A 19712-nucleotide genomic window follows, 5' to 3' on the forward strand; every position below is an offset into this window, starting at 1 on the left:
TATCATGTGTCTGGGTGAGTATTTCTTTTTATTCATCCTACTTGGAATTCTCTGGCCTTCATGAATCTATAGACTGATCTTGCTCATCTGTTTTAAAATATTCTGTTATCTGATCTCTAAACATTGCTTTTGCTCCATCCAACATTGTCTTTCTAAAGAGTCAGCTGACTTGTCAATAGTAATAATTTAAGTCAGAAGACAGTAAAATAATATCTTCAAATAACTACCAACCTAAAATTCTAAAACCAGTAAAGGGACTTCCCTGGTGGTCCAGTGGGTAAGACTCCGCACTCCCAATGTAGGAGGCCCGGGTTCAATCCCTGGTCAGGGAACTAGATCCTGCATGCGTGCCGCAACTATAGAGTTCGCATGCCACAGCTGAGAGTCTGCATGCCATGATTAAGAGTCCGCATGTCGCAACTAAGAGTCCCCATGCTGCAACTAAAGATCTCACATGCTCCAACTAAGACCTGGTGCAGCCAAAATAAATGAATTTTTTAAAATAAACAAATAAATAAAACCAGTAAAAATATTTCAAGAATGAAGGCAAAATAGTTATTTTCAGACCAACAAAAACTGAAAGACATCACTACCAAAAGACCCACACTAAAAGGAAATTTCTAAAGGGTATCCTTAGGCAAAAAGATCTTACTCGAGGTAAAATCAGAGATGTAGGATAAATGAAGAATAAAACAGTGATAAATACATAGGTAAAGTTTAGATGAACACTGACTATACAAGACAATGTCTTTAGGTAGGGGTGTGTGTGTGTATATATATGTATGTATACAAACACAACATCCTTCTAATACAGAAAAAGAATCAAATAAACAAAAACTAAGCAATCCAAGAAAAGGTAAGAAAAAAGGAAAAAAGGACAGAGACTAGGCAGGATAAATAGAAAGCATGAGAAGAAAGATGAGATTTAAGCCCTAATAAATAAGTAAATACATGAAATTAAAATGGATTAAATGCACCAATGAAAGATTTTTTCAGACAGGATTTTTAAAAAATCAAATACACATTTGTAAAAACCCAGAGAATATACAACACCAAGAGTGAATCCCAATGTACACTACACTTTGGGTGTCAATGCTGTGTCAATGTAGGGTCATCAATGGTAACACATGTACCACTCTGGTGCAGGATATGTTGATCGCGGGAGAGGTTGTGCACGTGTGGGGACAGCAGGTATATGGAAACCGTACTTTCTGCTCAATTTCGTTGTAAACTAAAACTGCTCTAAAAATACATCTTATTACTTAAAAAAAGTCAGTTATGTTAATTACAGAAACAAGCAATCAATCGAATAACAACTTCATGCTATATAAAATATAATCTTGAGTTAAAATTTAAGCTTTGAATGAGAAAAGAGTGACCTCTAAAACTTCACTCATATAAAATATAAGGTAAAATATTGTTTACTTTGCAATCATCCTCCGTGAAACACAAAATATAGATAAAATCATAACAATTTAAAACATTTAACATGAAGTCAAAATCGTGATTAACATGTATTAATAATACACAATTAAAGCAAGGATCATTTAGACATTATCCATAGCTAATACTAGCTATGCAAACTATTTACTCTGAATAGTAAGTCTTTGTGACTAAAATGAGAAATTACTACCTAAAAAACTTGACTGAATCTTGCTGGTAGTTAAAAATTAGTTAAGAGCCAGTAATCATGCAAGTACTTTAAAAGCATCACCTCAATCGTCCTTTCAACATTATGATGTAGGTACTTTCACAAGGAAATGGAGGCTCTAAGAAGTAAAACAGCTTACCAAAAAAACAACCTAGAAGAGTCAGGGCTGGATTCCATATCTGTCTGACTACAGAGCTTAAAATGCTAACCACTACATAATAGTGACTTTATTTTCTGTATTAATTTCTTGATAGAAAAATAATGAAAAATTCATGATCTCTATTCTAATAACTATGCTAGATGTTCAGCACAAACAGGGATTCAAAAGAAGTTTTCAGAAGACTGTTGCAAAGTATGGCTGCTAAAATCAAATTAATATATATGAATCAAATTAATATATATGAATCAAAGTGCTTCTGTGGCTTTTTTCCCTATTTAAATCTATATTTGTATAAGAAAGCAATCTAAGTAGTATTACTACTTAGAAGTAGTATTACTTCATTTGCCACTCCAGAAACACACAGCAGTGTAAGTTCTAAGTCAACATATGCAATAAAATGGGATGGCAATGAGACAAGTCTACGACTAATAAACTACAGTTAGGGTTGTCAGCACCCTAGAAGACAAGTTTGGACGCAAAACACCTGTGGCAAACTAGAAAAAATGGCCTTCTGAGGAGAAAATGAAATTCAATCAAATGCTTATGTACTGTAATTTAGTATTTACTGACCACTTTCCATATGCCAGGAACTGGACTAGTTACTGGGAGTACAGAGATAAAATAGTGAGATAAATGTTACAATATCGACAGGCATGTACAAAAGGCACCTAACTTGAAGGGAAATGGGAAAGAAACTGGGAAGAAAAAAGGTCAAAGAGGATTTCCTATTGGAATTGGCACTGGAGGCAAGACTTTAATGATAAATAGAAAATGAGACAGGTAAAGAAAGGCAAGGAACAAGATGTACAAAAGCACAGAAACAAGAAAGCATAGTCCATTTAGATAGAGACCTGAAAGAGTTTAATATAGGATGCATAGGGCAGACATTGGAGAATGAGAGAAAAAAGAAGGCCTATAAAGGGTTTTCATGAGAGTGAATTTTATCTTGAAGGCCAGTGAAGGAGGTTAAACATGAAAATGACATGATGAGATATGTAAGAAACAGTAATTTAAGTTTAAAAAAAAAGAGAGATGCGGTCCTATAGTAAGATAGTGGTAATGAAGACTGACAGATACAAAAATGTTATGGAAATAGACACAGAGAACAAGGGAAAGGCAAACATCTAAGATGTTTCTAGTCATTAACTGAGTGAATGATGATGCTGTGACTGAATACACAGAGGGCACTATGGCAATACCTCAAAGTGATAATTAACTCTTATCCTTCAAGGATCAAGGAAAAGCTCTCAAGAGGAGGAAATATCTAGTATAGGATTTTAAAGATGAGCAGAAATTAAGACAATGGGTTCAAGTTTAAAACTTGGTGGTGTACATATATACACTAATATGTCTAAAATAGATAGCTAATAAAAACCTGTTGTAAAAAAACCCAAAACAAACAAACTAGGTGGTGAGTGGGAGGCACTGGTCAATGCCAAAAGATGAGGCTAGAGAGGTCAGAAGCTGCCAAGTCAGAAGTGCTTTTTGGATGATATCACTCAAGCAATGGAGAGCTATGTTAGGTTTACAAGGAAGAAGAAGAAAGGACCATATTTTTATTTTGGAAAAAATGATTCTGACTACAAGTTGAAAATGGATTCAAGGCCTAGACCAAAGCTGAAAGGTGACGGGGTGGGTAGGGGTGGGGAGAGAGAACCCAAGTTAAGAGGTGGCAGGGGACGCATTTGAGCTCTAGAAGATTGGGTGTCTACAGGGGTGGAGTTAAGCTAACACACACTTTCTCCTGTATAATCACTCATCTACCCATCTACCCTTTATTTATTTATTTATTTTTGCGGTACGCGGGCCTCTCCCGTTGCGGAGCACAGGCTCCGGACGCACAGGCTCAGTGGCCATGGCTCACGGGCCCAGCCGCTCCGCGGCATGTGGGATCTTCCCGGACCAGGGCACGAACCCGTGTCCCCTGCATCGACAGGCAGACTCTAAACCACTGTGCCACCAGGGAAGCCCCCCATCTACCCTTTTTAAAGCAACAAATTTACTAATTTATGAAAAGTAAATCGTTTGTTGTCATTTTTTAATATCAAGAGCCAAAGGATTTAATTCCAACTTACAACAACCCCTCCAAAAATTAGGAAAGGCTTAAAGAAGGACGTACATTTTAGACTTCAAAATATGAGATTATCATCACCTGTTAATGGAAAATAAAATGAAAATGGATTAAGAAAAATAAATGGAATCTTGATCAAAAAGCTATGAGTGACAACCAGAATTCTGGCATGTGGAACTGCGAGGATGGTGGTACCATGTACTAATCGAAAAAACACGGGAGGTGGCAAGGGGTGTGCGCGTGTGTGTGGGGGGGTGGGGTGTCTGTGTGGAGAGAGAGAGAAAAAGAGGGGGTGTTGGGGGGACTGAAACGGGAAAGATAAAAATAAACACAGCTTTTATTTTGTGTGTTTAGTAAATACAGTTTTGAACAGGCTGCATTAAAGGCTCTTGTGAGGCATTTAAGTATCAATATCAACTAAGCAAGGATATGACATTCAAGATTGAGATACAAACATCTGATGATACTCAAGAGAGAAAAGTGGGCTGGAGACAAAAGTTTGGATGTCAGCAGGATATACATGCTAACTGAAACCTTAGGAGTAGCTAATACTCAAGGAGAATACATACAGTAAGAAGTAAGATGGCCTAGGACAGATTCTTAAAATCCTACATTTTACAAATTGGTAAGGTAAATGATGTCTGAAGAAGAGACTGAGAAGATGTAGCCAGATAAGTTAAAATGAAAATTAGGAGAACAGGTTATTTCAAAAACTAAGGCAAGAAAGAGCCTTTTGGGAAAAAGTCAACAATATCCAATGCTGCCAAGTTAAAGACTCAAATGTCTATGGTATTTAGCATCAAGGAGATAATCTTTAAAAGAACAATTTCAGTTAAGAAAGGAGAGATTTGGAAAGTGAGGCAGAAGAGACTGCAAGCACAGGCAAGTCTTTCAGGAAACCTAGTTATAAAGATGACAGAATATGGAGACTGGAGGGATTTAAATTGAGGGAGAATTTTTTTGTTTTGTTTTCTTTTCTAAAAGGAAGGAACCAGTACAGAGCAAAAGGCTGAAGATGTAAAATAAAGGAGGTATCAATAGAAGAGGTCCCTGATGTAGCAGGGGATGGGCTTCAAAGCATAGATGAAACATTATTTCTCAACAAAGAAGAAACATATTAAATATAAAACGGAGGGTGTGTGTATGTGTTTTCTACTCACATGAACTTATATAAGGTCTTATAGAACAGAAAAATTATATAAATTAGGTTGCATCTATACACTGAAATTCTAACAATGGTGTTCTCTGTGGGACGGGATCAAGGTCTGTACTGTTTCATTATGTTCTTTCATATTTTCTGAATTTCCTATGATAAGCACATAACAATTTTTTTAAATGTCTTCGACTTTTGAATTATAAAAAGTAATTCATCATTAAAGCAGAAAATCTAGAAAACAAAGAGAAGCAGAAAGGGGAAAAACAATACCTATAACCTCTGAATGTGCTGCTTTCATAGGTTGAGATTACTTAACATTCTCTCAGAAAAAGGAACACTAACAGGAATGTTGAATTGGAATAATCAAAACTGATAACTGACTCCATCATTCAGACATGGAAGAAAAAGTGGATTCCAGCCTCTTCTTAGCTACCTAAGTCTTCATTTTAAAAGAGGATTAGTAAATCTCCACTTAGGTAGAATTCAGATTTGGGGGCTTATTATTATTTTAGAAGTAAATTTTTTCAATACTGCCTTCCTTCCTGGCCATAATGATTTTTACTACTTACTTAAAAATAACATCCATTACTAACATTCATGCTCACTGGCAACAATTTAATAAAAGGAAAATTTTAAATGCAGGCTTACAGTTGTGGTAAATTTGGTCTAACAAAGGGATCATTTTCTGCTCCATTGACTGCTTTGTTTTTCCTTTGTTTTGGTTCAGAATTGATAGAGGGTGCCTGAGAATTATTAGCTGTGGGAGGTTTGCGTTTGGCTAGAAGTTTCCTTTGCCTTTCAATATCTTCCCTTTGCTGATTCACCCATTCTTGTTGCCTGCATAAAAATAAACGTAAAAGAAAATTAACCTTCCATTACTTTTCACAGTTAAAACATGAAAATACATTAGTTAAACATGAAAAATCATATAATATAAATTTGTAACCTTATGGTCCCACCCTTGTGAAGCAACACCTTCTCATTGTCCACGTCTCATTTGAAACATTCATTTCTGAATAAGGTCTTCCCTAAACCCCCTGAACTAGAAAAAGATGTGTTGCCACATGTAATTTCATAGTACCTTGTAGCTCCCCACCCTCCTCTTTTCTAACAAATATTCCTACAAACACTTGATCAGAATGTGTCTGGTTAGACTAAATCACTCCATGAGAATAGAGACCACAACTATTTTATACCCTTAGTGCCCAGCACAGTGACTGGCACATGCTAGGCATTCAATAAATATTTGTTGAATAAAATAAATGAGCTATTAAAAAAAAAAAGAACAGAGTTAAAGAGTAGGTTTTACACATGCATCTCATTACTTACTGTTTAAAGAAAAACTTACAAAACACAAATGTGAATTTAATAGAGTGTTATTTTCTAAATGTATCGCTGTCAAATTTTGGGAATAGGCAGGTGATATTTTGAAATGAAACAAAAATTGACCTCAGAAATTTAGGAAGAAAAAAAGAATTTTGACACTTAAAAGAGAAAACAGCAAGAAAAATTTACATGGCTTTGAAAAATGGGCAATTAATATAAGTAAAAATATTACTGCTTCCAACTGAAGCTTTTTAAAACCATCCCATCATACAACACCTTAAGCTTGTTCTAATATAATTATGTTCCCTCTTAGGTCACCTCACCACACTAGGAAAAAATTTAAGACTCTACATGGTGGTAATACTCAGATTTAGAACAAGTCAAATATTTCAATTCCTTGCTCCCCCACCCCTATTCAAACCAGAACTAGAGAACTTCTACTCTGCTGACGAAGAATTGGTTTTACATGCATTTCCTTGTCCTATGGTTCTATGGTTCTAGCCAGGTAGTAGCAGAACATGGTAGGAGGGAAAGAATCAAGAATCACCTAGGTAAAAGAGTAAAACGGTGGAGAAAAATCTCAAGAATAGCAAAGTTAGAATGAGACTTTAATCCAGTTTTCTCCTTGAAGTGGTTATAAATAATTTCAATTTATTTAAAAATTAATTTTAAAGCTAGTTTCGGGTACAATCAAGATGTTATTAATGAAAATAAACAGCAATAACCTACTGAAATAATGAAAGAAAAGAATTACTGGAATGGATATATACCTAATCCTTGATTATTCAGTAATGACCTACATTTTAGAGATTATTAATATATTACTAATTTTTATTTACTTCTCTTCTCATCCTCCAACTACTTTGGGTTATATCACAGATATATAGCTTGATATACACTGATAAATATCAACTGCTTGATATAAAATATGTATATGTAACAACATACAGTAGGCCATCAGTAAATGCTTATTAGTAATAAGAAATGCAAGTTAATTTTTTAAAAACTAGATTACTGCTTTATTATAAAAGGATACAACTCAGAAATAGCCAGATGGAAGAGATGCATAGGGCAAGGTATGGAGAGAAGACATGGAGTTTCCATGCTCTCTCTGAGCCTGATACCCTCCCCAAATCTCTACATGTTCACCAACCCAGAAGCTCCAATTTTACTCTTTTTTTGACAGCTCAATGGAGAAATTTTAACAAACAGCAGAGTTTATATTTTAAATTCATATTTTTAGTTCATATTTAAGTATATTATATAAACTTCTCTTTTATTCATTACCAGGACAACTGTAGATCTGGGTTTAGTAGCTCAGAAAAACACTCGAAAATTATAAGTTCTATCTCAACTGTATTTCCTACTCTCCATTTCTACTGTTAATATTTTAGCTCAAGCCTTATCACCTTTCATTTGGATGCTTCTCCAACTGAACTGTCAACAATCTATGTTCTTTCCAATATTATTCCCACATCACCACCAGCTACCTTTCTAAAACTCAAATCTGACCCCAAACACCACACATAAGACTGTAAGAGCTTCCTATTATCCACAGAATTAAAACCCAAACTTCCTACCATCATAAAGACACTGTCCTTCATTATAGTATACCTCACACCCAACACAGCTGTGTTGAACAGAAGCTGGATAAATCAACTGAGACAGAGAGAAGACCATTCTGGAGATAGAGAGAAGACCATTCTGTGCTTAAGTCCTGGGAACCAGTGTTTGAAACAGCAGTGTTTAAGTGATACTATGTGAAATAAAGCTTTGCCTCCATTTTCCATTTAACTGGACTGACTCTGGGAAAGCTGATTTAGATGCTGGCACCACTCTTGCTTTAAAGGTTTTTAAAAGTTTTCCAGCTAAAAAAACCCACAAAAAACAAAAGGAGGAGCATAGATCCCGGCTCAACACATAAACAGTCAACCTACCCTTAGCTACCACCATCTGAACTCAAGAAAACATGGCAACAACGATTTCTCCATTTTAAAGTTTACCTCAGAAGTGCTAAAGCCACATGCTCAGTTCAACTGACTTATGAGTTACTATGTCTGAGGCTGCAGAGAAAATGTTCATGTCTTTTCCATAGGAATGGAGAGCAGGCAAGTGCTGAAGTAAGGACTGGGGAATGGGGGTGGGGTGGGGGGAGAACTAAGCAGAAAAATCCCAAGATATATAGATATAAATCTTCTAATGAAAGTTCAAACTTTTAAAAATTTCTCTCCCAACTAACCTATAAAAAGCTAGGTCAGTTTATGTTCTGGAAAAGTCATATTTAGAATAATACATCATACTGTACAGATGAATGCTAACTAATCAAGAAGTCTGCTAAAGCTAAAATTGTAATGCCTGTTCTATGTTCCTTTCAAATGTATTAAATTCTGATTTCAAAGAGTAGTAAGGAGTAGATGTAGAACATAATTCCAAATCTATAATCTTTGAAAGTAATGAAAACCCAAAAGAATACTAAATTTTTTAAAATGTAAGAGTGACTAACTTTACAAGATTCTGAAATGCAAAACCATCTGTCCATTGTTCAGTAAATGAAGCACCATGTCTAACGGTCGTGAAATGCCCAAGGCGTAATCTGTCTTGCATACTCTTCTCTCTGCTTGACAGTTTTTCTTGTGTACTCTGAAAAAAGGAAGAAAAATCATCATTCAATTTTATTAATTTAAATTTTAAAAGCATACATGGTAAAAGGGGCTAGTGAAAGGAGAGGGAAAATTTATTGAACTTTTAACTTACCTTTTCGATAAGTAGTTTCTTGCTCATTGATATGCACTTATTTAATCGTTCTTTGTATTTTTCAAGTAATTTTTGTTGTTCATCTATCTGCCGTCTGAGATCACAATTAGCCTACAACATAAGTAGACGATGAAAAAGGTCTACAATTTGTGTATATAAGACATTTAAGAATATTTATACATTTTGAACAAATTTCATAAAGAGAAGGATTAATAAGATTAAGTATTTGAATATGATACTAAAAAATTTGTTAAAACATCTACTTACCATGGGAATAATACTGTTATATGCTGCTTAATTGTGTAGTGGAAAAGTACATGGAATTTGTATCCATACTCCATGGGTTCAAATCCACACTCTAGGATATATAATCTGGGCTAAGTCAAACAAGTTCCCTGAACCTTAGCTCAGTTTTCTTATTTCTAAAACAGAGTAACACCATTTTATCTCATTTAATTAAAAATAACTGAAATATAGTAATACAAAGCATCTAACACTTAAAAATGAATGTGAGTTCTCTTCCATCTTTTTTTTCTCCATTAAACTTGTGGAAGACACTGCAGATGCCCATCCAACAGCTAACTATTTTCACCATCTTTCTTGGCCATATGAATACAAATTTTGTTAACTCTGTAGGCAGCCATACGCTCAGGCAAGGGTCTTCTCTCTAAACTCAGAAGATGAGTCTGATTAGTACAGTCAGTCACCAGGGAACAACCTGGAGAGCTTGTTGGAACACAGATTACTGGAACCCATTCCCAGTTTCTGAATTAGTAGCTCTAGAGTGGGCTCTAAAAGTTTATTTCTAATAATAAAAATAAATTATTATTTTTAATAATTTTTTATTTCTAATAATTTATTATTATTTCTAATAATAAAAAAATAAAAATAAAAGTTTATTTCTAGTAATGTTGATGCTTCTGGTCTGGGGATCATTCTTTGAAAACCATAGGTCTAGGCCAATCATGGTGGAAGCCAAGAGACAATGGCATAATACGTCAAAAATGCTGGGAGAAAATACAGCTGCCAACCTAAAAGTATGTATCTAATAAAATTGTTTTCCAAGGAAAAGGGTAAAATAAAGATACTTTCAGAGGAACATAAATGGAATTTAGCATCAGACCCTTATCATTAGATGCAATTCAAACAGAACCCCAACAAATTGTGTATGTGTGTGAAAACTGACTCTAACACTTCTCTAAGACAGCAAAGGGCCAAAAATAGCCAAAAAGGAGATGATACTTGTTCAACCACACATCAAGATTTAATATAAACCTAGAGTAATTATAATCACCCAAATCTCGCCTTCTTCCATAGTAATGGAAAACCAACATTTTATTCTGGATTGATATGTGTCTAGCTAAAAGACTGTATTTCCCAGCTTCCCTTGCAGCTAACGATGGTCAGTGAAATGTAAGCAGAAGTTGTTCAGTAGAATACCCAAGAAGGCTGCACACAGAATTGTTGCATTCTTTATTTCCTTCCTCTTCCTGTTTTCTGCTTAAGAACACAGATATCATAACTGTGACTCTAATAAATATTTTGTACCTTGATATGATCTTCAGGATGAAGGCCATGTACTAAGGGTGAAAGAGCAGAAAAACTGAAGGAGCCAAGATCCTATACAACACTGTGAAGCCATCACACCTGGGCTGCCCCCTTCTGCTCTTCTCTCAAAAAATAATATTGTGTCTCATTTAAAGTACTGCTGTTTATGGAAACCTGTCTGGACACCTACGGCCTGAGCAGCTCAGTTGTCTCTGCTTAATAGCAAGGCTCTGCCTGGCCAGAAATAAAGCACAGCCAGTGAAATGGCATTTTCACAAAACCTACTACCTTCCATTCAAAGGCCCGTGGCCCCTTATGCTTTGTCCAGGGGGATAACAGCCCAACCACACATGTGTAGACATCGCTGTCTGGACAGATGAACAGGCTCCAGGCCCTCCTCAGTCACATCTGGGATGAATGGTCAGTGTGGCAGTAGCAGCTGCAATTGCAGTGCCCCACCCAGCCTCCCTCACTAGCCCAGGGGCCAGGGAAAGACTGCACCTCCACCCTTCTCCTCACAGAGGTGAGCAGCATGCAGAGAAAAGGAAAGCCTGTCTCGGGTGTGTTAGTGAGGGGCACTGTGTTCCATGGGTTATCCCAGCCCCATTTCCTCCTGGGCCTGCTATGGAAGGGCCCACCTCCATCCCCAAGTGGATTTGGTTTTGGGCAGGTGACTCAGTGGGCAGGAGACACTGTACCCTCATGCTCTGACTTGGAGCCCCCTTTCTGTTCTACTCTCAAAAAATAATATTGTATCTCATTTAAAGTACTGTCGTTTATGTTCTCTGTTACTAACAGCCAAAGACAACTGCTAAATGATAAAAAGATGCTGTGGTACCAGTATAGGAATACACAAATAGAATATGGAACTTAACACAGAACACAGAAATAGATCCACTTGTATATGAAAACAAGATTGCATGATGGGGCTGGAAGTAAAAAGTGGACTTTTAATTCCATGGTCTAGACAACTGGTTCTCTACATAGAAAGAAATTAAAATGAAATCTTACTTCACACTATATGCAAAAATAAATCCCAGTGAGATTTACAACTTGTATTGAAAAAGCAGACTATAAAACTTTTAAAAGAAAATATAGAAGAACATCTTTATGATATTAGGGATAAAAACAACAAATTATTTTGGTATACCTTTGATAATAATTTGGTACAAACTATAAATAAAGATATATTTAATCATATAAATTTTAAATGAACTAATCATCAAAAGACAGTACAAAGAAATAAAAAGATAATTCACACACTGGGAGACAAATCAACATATATGGCCAACAAAAAACTGTATCAATTTAAAAAACAACAGGAACCATTAAGAAAAATGAGCAAAAAAAAAATGATCATTTACCTCACAGAAGAAATACAAATAGTTAATAAATATTTTTAAAGATGCTGAAAAAATAAAGTGAATGCATAATAACAAATACCTTGTTACATCCATTAAATTGAACCCCCAAATTAAATATGATTACAATGAACCTTGGCAAGGATAATAAGCAATAAGATTATTTCTTGCTCATTGTTGGTGGAATGGAAACTGATTCAACAACCTTGGGAAAAATTTGCTATTATAAAGTAGAGTTTAAGATATGCATGCCTGGGGCTTCCCTGGTGGCGCAGTGGTTGAGAGTCTGCCTGCCGATGCAGGGGACACGGGTTCGTGCCCCGGTCCGGGAAGATCCCACATGCCTGGAGCGGCTGGGCCCGTGAGCCATGGCTGCTGAGCCTGTGCGTCCGGAGCCTGTGCTCCGCAACGGGAGAGGCCACGACAGTGAGGGGCCCGTGTACCGAAAAAAGAAAAAAAAAAAAAAAAAAAAAAAAAAGATATGCATGCCCTATACTCAGGCCATGTCTCTCCTAAGCATATACCATAGAGAAATTCTTCCACATGTGCCACAGAGATATGTACAAGAACATTCTTAGCAGAACTGTTCATACTAGCAAAAAGTAGAAATAAAATGTCCACCAAGAACAGAAAAGATAAATTATAATATATTCATATAATGCCTTACTATATAGCAGTGAAATGAACAAACTATTACATGACAATCCCACATATAATGTTTATTGAAAACAAGCAGGGCAAAATGGTACAAACAGTGTAATTTTGTAATTTATATAAAGTTCAAAAATAAAGTGAAATAATATGTTGTTAAGAATGTATAAGATATATGTAATATAACTATAAAGAAACATAAAGGCATAATAAATAAATAAATACAAAATTTAGAATAGTGGTTAATGGTAAAGGGATGTGAGAGAGTGAATGGGATGGGACCAGGAAAGGCACACCGGATGTTTCAAAGGTATCAGTAATTATATGATCACAGATGATGGTTTCATTGAGTTTCTATACCAACGGTTCTCAGTGTTGGCTAAATTAGCCATTAAAACTACCAATGCCCAAGCCCTACGTCATATCAATTTAATCAGAAACCCTCAGGGTGGAGTTTAAGCATCAGTACTTTTATAAAGTGTCTTCCACACTTTCCATCCAGTGATTCTAATGAGCAGCTAGGGGTGAGAACCACTGCTTTACCCCTTACTCACCTATTAGGCATACTTTTTGATGTGTCTTTTTATAAAGTTTCCATTGAAAATCTCACAAAATTGCAATAGTTACTTCCTCTAGTATAGTGTCAAATGGCAGTCAGGTTTATAAGAAAATCAATTAACTTTAAAACTACCATGAAATGGGTATCTGTCTTAGGATAGTTGATCAAGTAAAAATAATTTTATAAACTTCTATTTCTCCAACTGTTTCTCAATTCACATTTAAAGAGCTAATAAAATAGTTTTTATCATTTAATAGTTGATACTTTCAATTATGTACTTACACTAAAAGAAAAAGCTTATTTTTTTCCAGTAATAGAATTTTTTTTACAATATAAGTATTTTCTCACCAGTTTTACTACCGTTGAATAATTTACTCAAATTTTTCCCCCTCCATGACTTCTTACTTACCCTGAGCAAGTCATCTATACGACCTTCCTTTTTTTCCAGGTCCTGGTTTTTATTACTTTCTAATGCTGCTAACTTCAGCATTGTAAGGTCAGTCTAAACGAAAGAAAGCTATTTTATTACTCCATTATATATATATATATCACTGCATGCAAACATAAAATTAGATTTTACTCTGATTCTAAAGAGCAAAGAAAGTATCGGAGTTTGTGTGTGTATGTAAAGAGTAGCACAAAAAGTCTTACTGCAGTTTTAAGTTTTAATATCTTCAGAAGCATAAGTGCTATAAACTTAAAAAGAAAAATTTTAAAGGTTAATTATTTAAATTTTTAGAATATTGATATGTTCTTCATTAAAATTCAATATAACCACTAAGCTTTGTGCTATCAACTCTAGCTGACTTTTGAACATGGCAAAAACTTTCACAAGCTGTTTGCTGACTGAAAGCAATGTACTTATAAATCCTGGCCTAAAGATCATCCAAAGAAAGAAGTTTTGATGCACGCACAACAGTTTGGACATGACCAGAAAGAAGAAGTATAACGGCAATAAACTGCACAACTAAGGTGGCAAGCAAGAAGATCTACTTTTTCAATCCTTAATCTCAGTAATCCAAAAACTGTCACATGTATGAAATTAAAATGAAAACCTTAGTACTCAAAATTCATAAAACTAAATAACTGTAAAAGATATCTGATTAATTTTCAAATGATTTATAAGTGTAGCATACATGAATATACAAAAATACAGACACATGGAACAAACTGCTTTAATGTCCACTTATAACAAATATAACACTTTCATGAAGATATCAATTATATGTACTTGGATGTTAAGTTCAAAATGAATCAGTAAACAGAACTGACATGTTATGGTTGTTCTGTTTATTTAATTTGCTTAAAATATATATTTAACCAGTGTGTAACAAAGGACAAGCTGATAGTAAATTGGGTCTTTCGATTTCTCACCCCCTACAAACTGGTTTTTTCTGTTTGTTTAGTAATTAGCTTTCTTGATACAGAATTTTACTTTATGACTATGTCTAAAACAAAGAGAAGACATCTTAATTGTGTGTACAAAGTTGGTCACTGGTTTCTCAGAAGTCATACAAAGAAATTTTAATTACCATTTACCTGAGTAATTTTAAAGGATAACTGCTTTGGTTGTACAATAGGGTGGTCCCCAAAAACTAATGCAGTAGGAGAAGGGCTATTCGGTCGAACCTTAAAAAAATATATTAAAAATTTTACATTAGCAAGAAAAAAAAATAGGCTTTTGCTTAGCAACAACTAAACATTTCTTAAGTTTTTATCGGGATAATAATTCAAAACATAATTGGGGACTTCCCTGGTGGCACAGTGGTTAAGAATCCACCTGCCAATGCAGGGGACACGGGTTCGAGCCCTGGTCCGGGAAGATCCCACATACTGCAGAGAAACTAAGCCCGTGTGCCACAACTACTGAGCCTGCGAGCCACAACTACTGAGCCCACATGCCACAGCTACTGAAGCCCGCGTGCCTAGAGCTCGTGCTCCGCAACAAGAGAAGCCACCTCAGCGAGAAGCCTGCCCACTACAACAAAGAGCAGCCCCCACTCACCGCAACTAGAGAAAGCCCACGCACAGCAACAAAGACCTAACGCAGCCAAAAGTAAATAAATAAATTTATTTTAAAAAAATTAAAAATAGGGGCTTCCCTGGTGGCGCAGTGGTTGCGCGTCCGCCTGCCGATGCAGGGGAACCGGGTCCGCGCCCCGGTCTGGGAGGATCCCACATGCCGCGGAGCGGCTGGGCCCGTGAGCCATGGCCGCTGAGCCTGCGCGTCCGGAGCCTGTGCTCCGCAACGGGAGAGGCCGCAGCAGAGCGAGGCCCGCATACCACAAAAAAACAAACAAACAAAAAAAATAAAATAAAATAAAATAAAATAAAATTAAAAATAAAGAATTAAAAAAAACATAATTGAACTTAAAAAATTTTTAATCACCATTTATTCAATAAGCATTAAGTATCTCCCTCTTATAAAGCCCAATAAAAGAGACAACCAGCCATATATGCCCTGCCCTCAAGGAACTTAACAATCTGGTACCATAAAAGCAAATTTAATGCTTTCAATCTGTTAACTAAAACAAGGCCAAATACATTATTTTAAAACAAAAAGATTGAACAGATTATAATGGTTCAAAAAGTAAAACTGTAAAGACCTTAATACAGAACTCTTTTAGTAGTGGGTAACACTAATGCATGCCCATATGTAGTATATCAATTTACTGATAAGTTTCATGGTTTATCTAGTCACTAGTTTTAAAATACATTCACTGAAAGCAACAGATTACATCATGTACCAATGCTATCACTACAACTCAAAGTTATTGTTCAGTCTTATGCTTTACTTAGTATATGGCAATATGATGTGCCCTAAGGTACAAAATGAATAAGACATTAAGAAGTATATGTCTACAGACAGAACTAGAAAGGGACACTGGAAGTAAAAACAGAGTACTTGAATAAATAAGAGATACTCTGATTTTTTAAAATTTTTAATTCATCTTTAAATTACTGAAAGCCAACGTTGTTTTTCTGGTTAGATAATGAACTTTCACATAATGAAAGTTAAAAAAGTAGAATAAAATCCAATATGTAGAAAAATGCATATAAAAGAACGAGGTCTTAAAAATGTTAGAAACAAACCAAAAAGTTATAAGACAATTTTCAGGTCCAAGATCCTTCTCCTATGACAAACTACATTATCCAAGGCTGATGGCTGCCTACTCTTTATTTCAGGATTCCCAGAAAGGAATTAATTATGCTACCATTTTAGTGGTTAAGAAATTTAATTGTTAAGATCCCTGACCAGGGATCGAACCCGGGCCCCGGCAGTGAAAGTGCCGAGTCCTAACCACTGGACAGCCAGGGAATTCCTGGTCCCATCATTCTTTTATAGAAACATTACTTCTTTGGGGAACAAATTCCCCCAAAGCGAAGAATACGTCTTATAATTAATTCAGGAAATCTTTAACTTAAGAATTTTATTTTCAGAAATAAAGTTCTAATAGCATCAAATCATTAAAAAGAATTCAAGTCATCTCACAGAATGATTTTTTTAGAGATAAATGCTAATATATGTAAAAGTTCTCAATAAAGACAAATTATAAAAGTTATTCATTCAGTACACATAAACTCTGAGACACAAAGACTACATATGTAAAAACTTACAGATGAGGAAGGAGTGGAATGTGAATGTGAATTCTGAGGAGAACGGATTGCAGGAGGTATGCCTCTTACTGGACTTGAGCCATTTCCACCTTGGTACTGAGGAAAAAAGGAAACATCACTATTTATTAACACAGGTATAGACAAATATTATTTTAGATATGGCATTATGAATTAATTTAAATATATCTTATTATTATTTTTGTGGTAGACTCAAAGACAAATTCCCAAAGCAAAGAACAAGTCTTATTTTTCCTTCAAATTTTAGCACAGTTCCCTTATGTTTGTTAAACCAGTATGATCCCTAATCCCAAGAAACTTTAACATGTTTACATGTAGTAGTGAACATAATCAACTATCTTAAAACAGAGCTGTCAGTCCTAAGATCTGTTAAGTATCCAAATGTTCACAGCACTATAAAAGAACGATACAAACTAAGTCCCTTCTTTTTAATAGCACAAAGTCTAATAAAAATCAATCCTTTCTTACATGCATAACATGCATTATAGTGCATGACTTAACTGCATATGAAGAGAAGCCAACCTAATTTGTTCCATAGCTTTCTCAAGTCTCATGTTTCTGAACCAAGAATGGAAGGAGAAAACAATTTGCTGCTAATGGCTTCATCTCAGGGTATAGATATGAACAGCAGAGATGGGGACTTCCTAGTGTGTTCATTAAACAGCTTCTTGCAACCTAGGAGGAGCTTTGTCTAAATTTCTTATCTATAGCGCCTAGCGTAACACTCAGCACACAGTAGGCATCCAAGACGCTTGAGATTTGTTTATTTGATCCTACCTTTGGCAAAGATTTTTAATGATATTAACACTAAGGGACTGACATCAACTAAAGAGCATTAGGTGTATCTTATAGTCTGCAACAGTTTTAGCTTAGACACTGTAAACTCAAGAAAGAAAAACAATGGAGGATAAAAAATATATATATTTTTTAAACACAGCCCTTCTCCTAATCACCAAATTCTGCTCTCTCTCAAGGAAATATAAATATTTTTCAACTGAGTAGATCATGTTTGTTTTAATAATCACATTAATATTTTTTTTTTTTTTTTTTGTGGTATGCGGGCCTTCCTCTGCTGTGGCCTCTCCCGTTGCAGGGCACAGGCTCCGGCCCAGCCGCTCCGCGGCATGTGGGATCTTCCCAGACCGGGGCGCGAGCCCGGTTCCCCTGCATCGACAGGCGGACGCGCAATCACTGCGCCACCAGGGAAGCCCCCACATTAATATTTTATAATGAAAACTGGTAGGCAGAAGTGTTTCTGTGTAGAAGAAAGGAAACATTCCAGACTAAGTAAGAATTTAAATTTACCACTGTTTATTATTTTCAGGGACTCTTAGATTCACATCTTTATCATTATTTAATCTCCATCCACAGGGCTCAACTGTTGCTGTGGTACTGACAGCAGAAAGAATTCTAAAGGCTGGGAGACTTAAAGCTACTCTTTGCTCCTCCATTTAGAATTTGCCTTTACGTAGGCTACTTTATATCTCTGGCTCTCAGTTTCCTCATCTGTAAAATAGGAATACTAGTAACACCTGCTTTGACTATCTCCTGGATATAAGCAAATACAGGAGAAAGTACTTTGAAAACTATGATGTGCCATACCAAAGTAAAAGTAAAGTTTAATATTCCTAGGAAGTCAGGACATCACATAGTACTGAAGTTCTGCTCTAATTAAGTAGATAATCAAAAGTTGACTTTGTGCTTCAAACAAATTATTTCAGCCCATAGCAAAATTATATTAAGATCTGAAGATATTTCTCAATGAACTTACTTCAAAATAGTCGCTAATTTTGTGGCCACGTCCCCCAATACTTTTTCCTAAAATACAGAAGTAAAAAATTTTATAGATTTAAAGTCAGTCATGGCTATCTACCACATACTATATCAGAAAGAGAATGTGCCAAACTTAATTTCCCTAATACACACAAAAATAATCTATTTAATAAAAAGAATATATTTTAGTTGGGTAGTGATGGGCATCAAAAGAATATTAAGAGCCCTCAGAGGGTCAGATGCCGACTTCAGAATTCCAAAAATCAAACAATATTTCAATAGATACATGTCAATTTTTAGAAGTCCTGATTATGGGAGAACCAAATAAATAAATCATATAAAAAGATGTCTGCTTTTAAAACTACGCTATTCAGATTGCTTAATGGCTAATAATTTCATAAAAACATGTCAATTAATTAAAAAAAGACAAGTGGCAGCTGTATAATTGACAAACCAATTCATACCTGTAAATAATGATAAAAAAGCTTGGTCAACACAAACCATAACAAACTGACAATAACATGCTTTAATATGAATGCTATTTTGTAAAATGTTTTGATTTTCTAAAAAGTATTTCCAAATTAATAGGATTTTTAAAAAAAATAAACTAGATTTTAAACATTGTCCTTATATGACCATATTGATAGTGATCCAAATTATTACAGATCACAGTTTTTTAATTAAAAGTTTTGCTCTAAAATGGACTTTTCAAAAAACAATATGACAAATAACAAAGAAACAAAATGGACTTTTCATTAGTTTTATAAATATTGAAGTAAGAAGTTGCTAAGAAATATGGCATTTTGGATGGGAGGCATCCATCCTTCACTAGAATTATACTGAATAATTTCTTCAAGCTACAAAAGAAAAACTAATGATAGCATGGAGTCAAAAGCTTTGGATAGTATAAACATATACATTTATCAATTCAATACTGACTTATATACATTCATTCACTTATTTTATTCAACGAATATTTCTTGAGTGGTTACTATGTGCCAGGCATTACTGAGATAAACAAACAATACATTTAAAAGTTCAACAACCTCAAATTCCTTCTTGGAAC

General features: G+C 35.2%; 1 protein-coding gene across 2 annotated transcripts in view; it reads right to left on the reverse strand.

Moving 5' to 3' along the window:
* TLK1 (tousled like kinase 1) overlaps positions 1-19712 on the reverse strand; it is a 153519-nt gene that overhangs the window by 39965 nt on the left and 93842 nt on the right. For both annotated transcript variants that reach the window (XM_024122300.3, XM_024122297.3), the window contains exons 5-11: positions 18645-18691; positions 16856-16951; positions 14777-14866; positions 13647-13739; positions 9119-9229; positions 8868-9004; positions 5687-5875 (exon numbers count right to left, since the gene is read on the reverse strand). In XM_024122300.3, coding sequence (XP_023978068.1) covers positions 5687-5875; positions 8868-9004; positions 9119-9229; positions 13647-13739; positions 14777-14866; positions 16856-16951; positions 18645-18691 — 763 coding nt within the window. The remainder of the gene's footprint in view (positions 1-5686; positions 5876-8867; positions 9005-9118; positions 9230-13646; positions 13740-14776; positions 14867-16855; positions 16952-18644; positions 18692-19712) is intronic.

The sequence above is a fragment of the Physeter macrocephalus genome, chromosome 2 (assembly GCF_002837175.3).
Source record: "Physeter macrocephalus isolate SW-GA chromosome 2, ASM283717v5, whole genome shotgun sequence".
NCBI classification, from domain to species: domain Eukaryota; kingdom Metazoa; phylum Chordata; class Mammalia; order Artiodactyla; family Physeteridae; genus Physeter; species Physeter macrocephalus.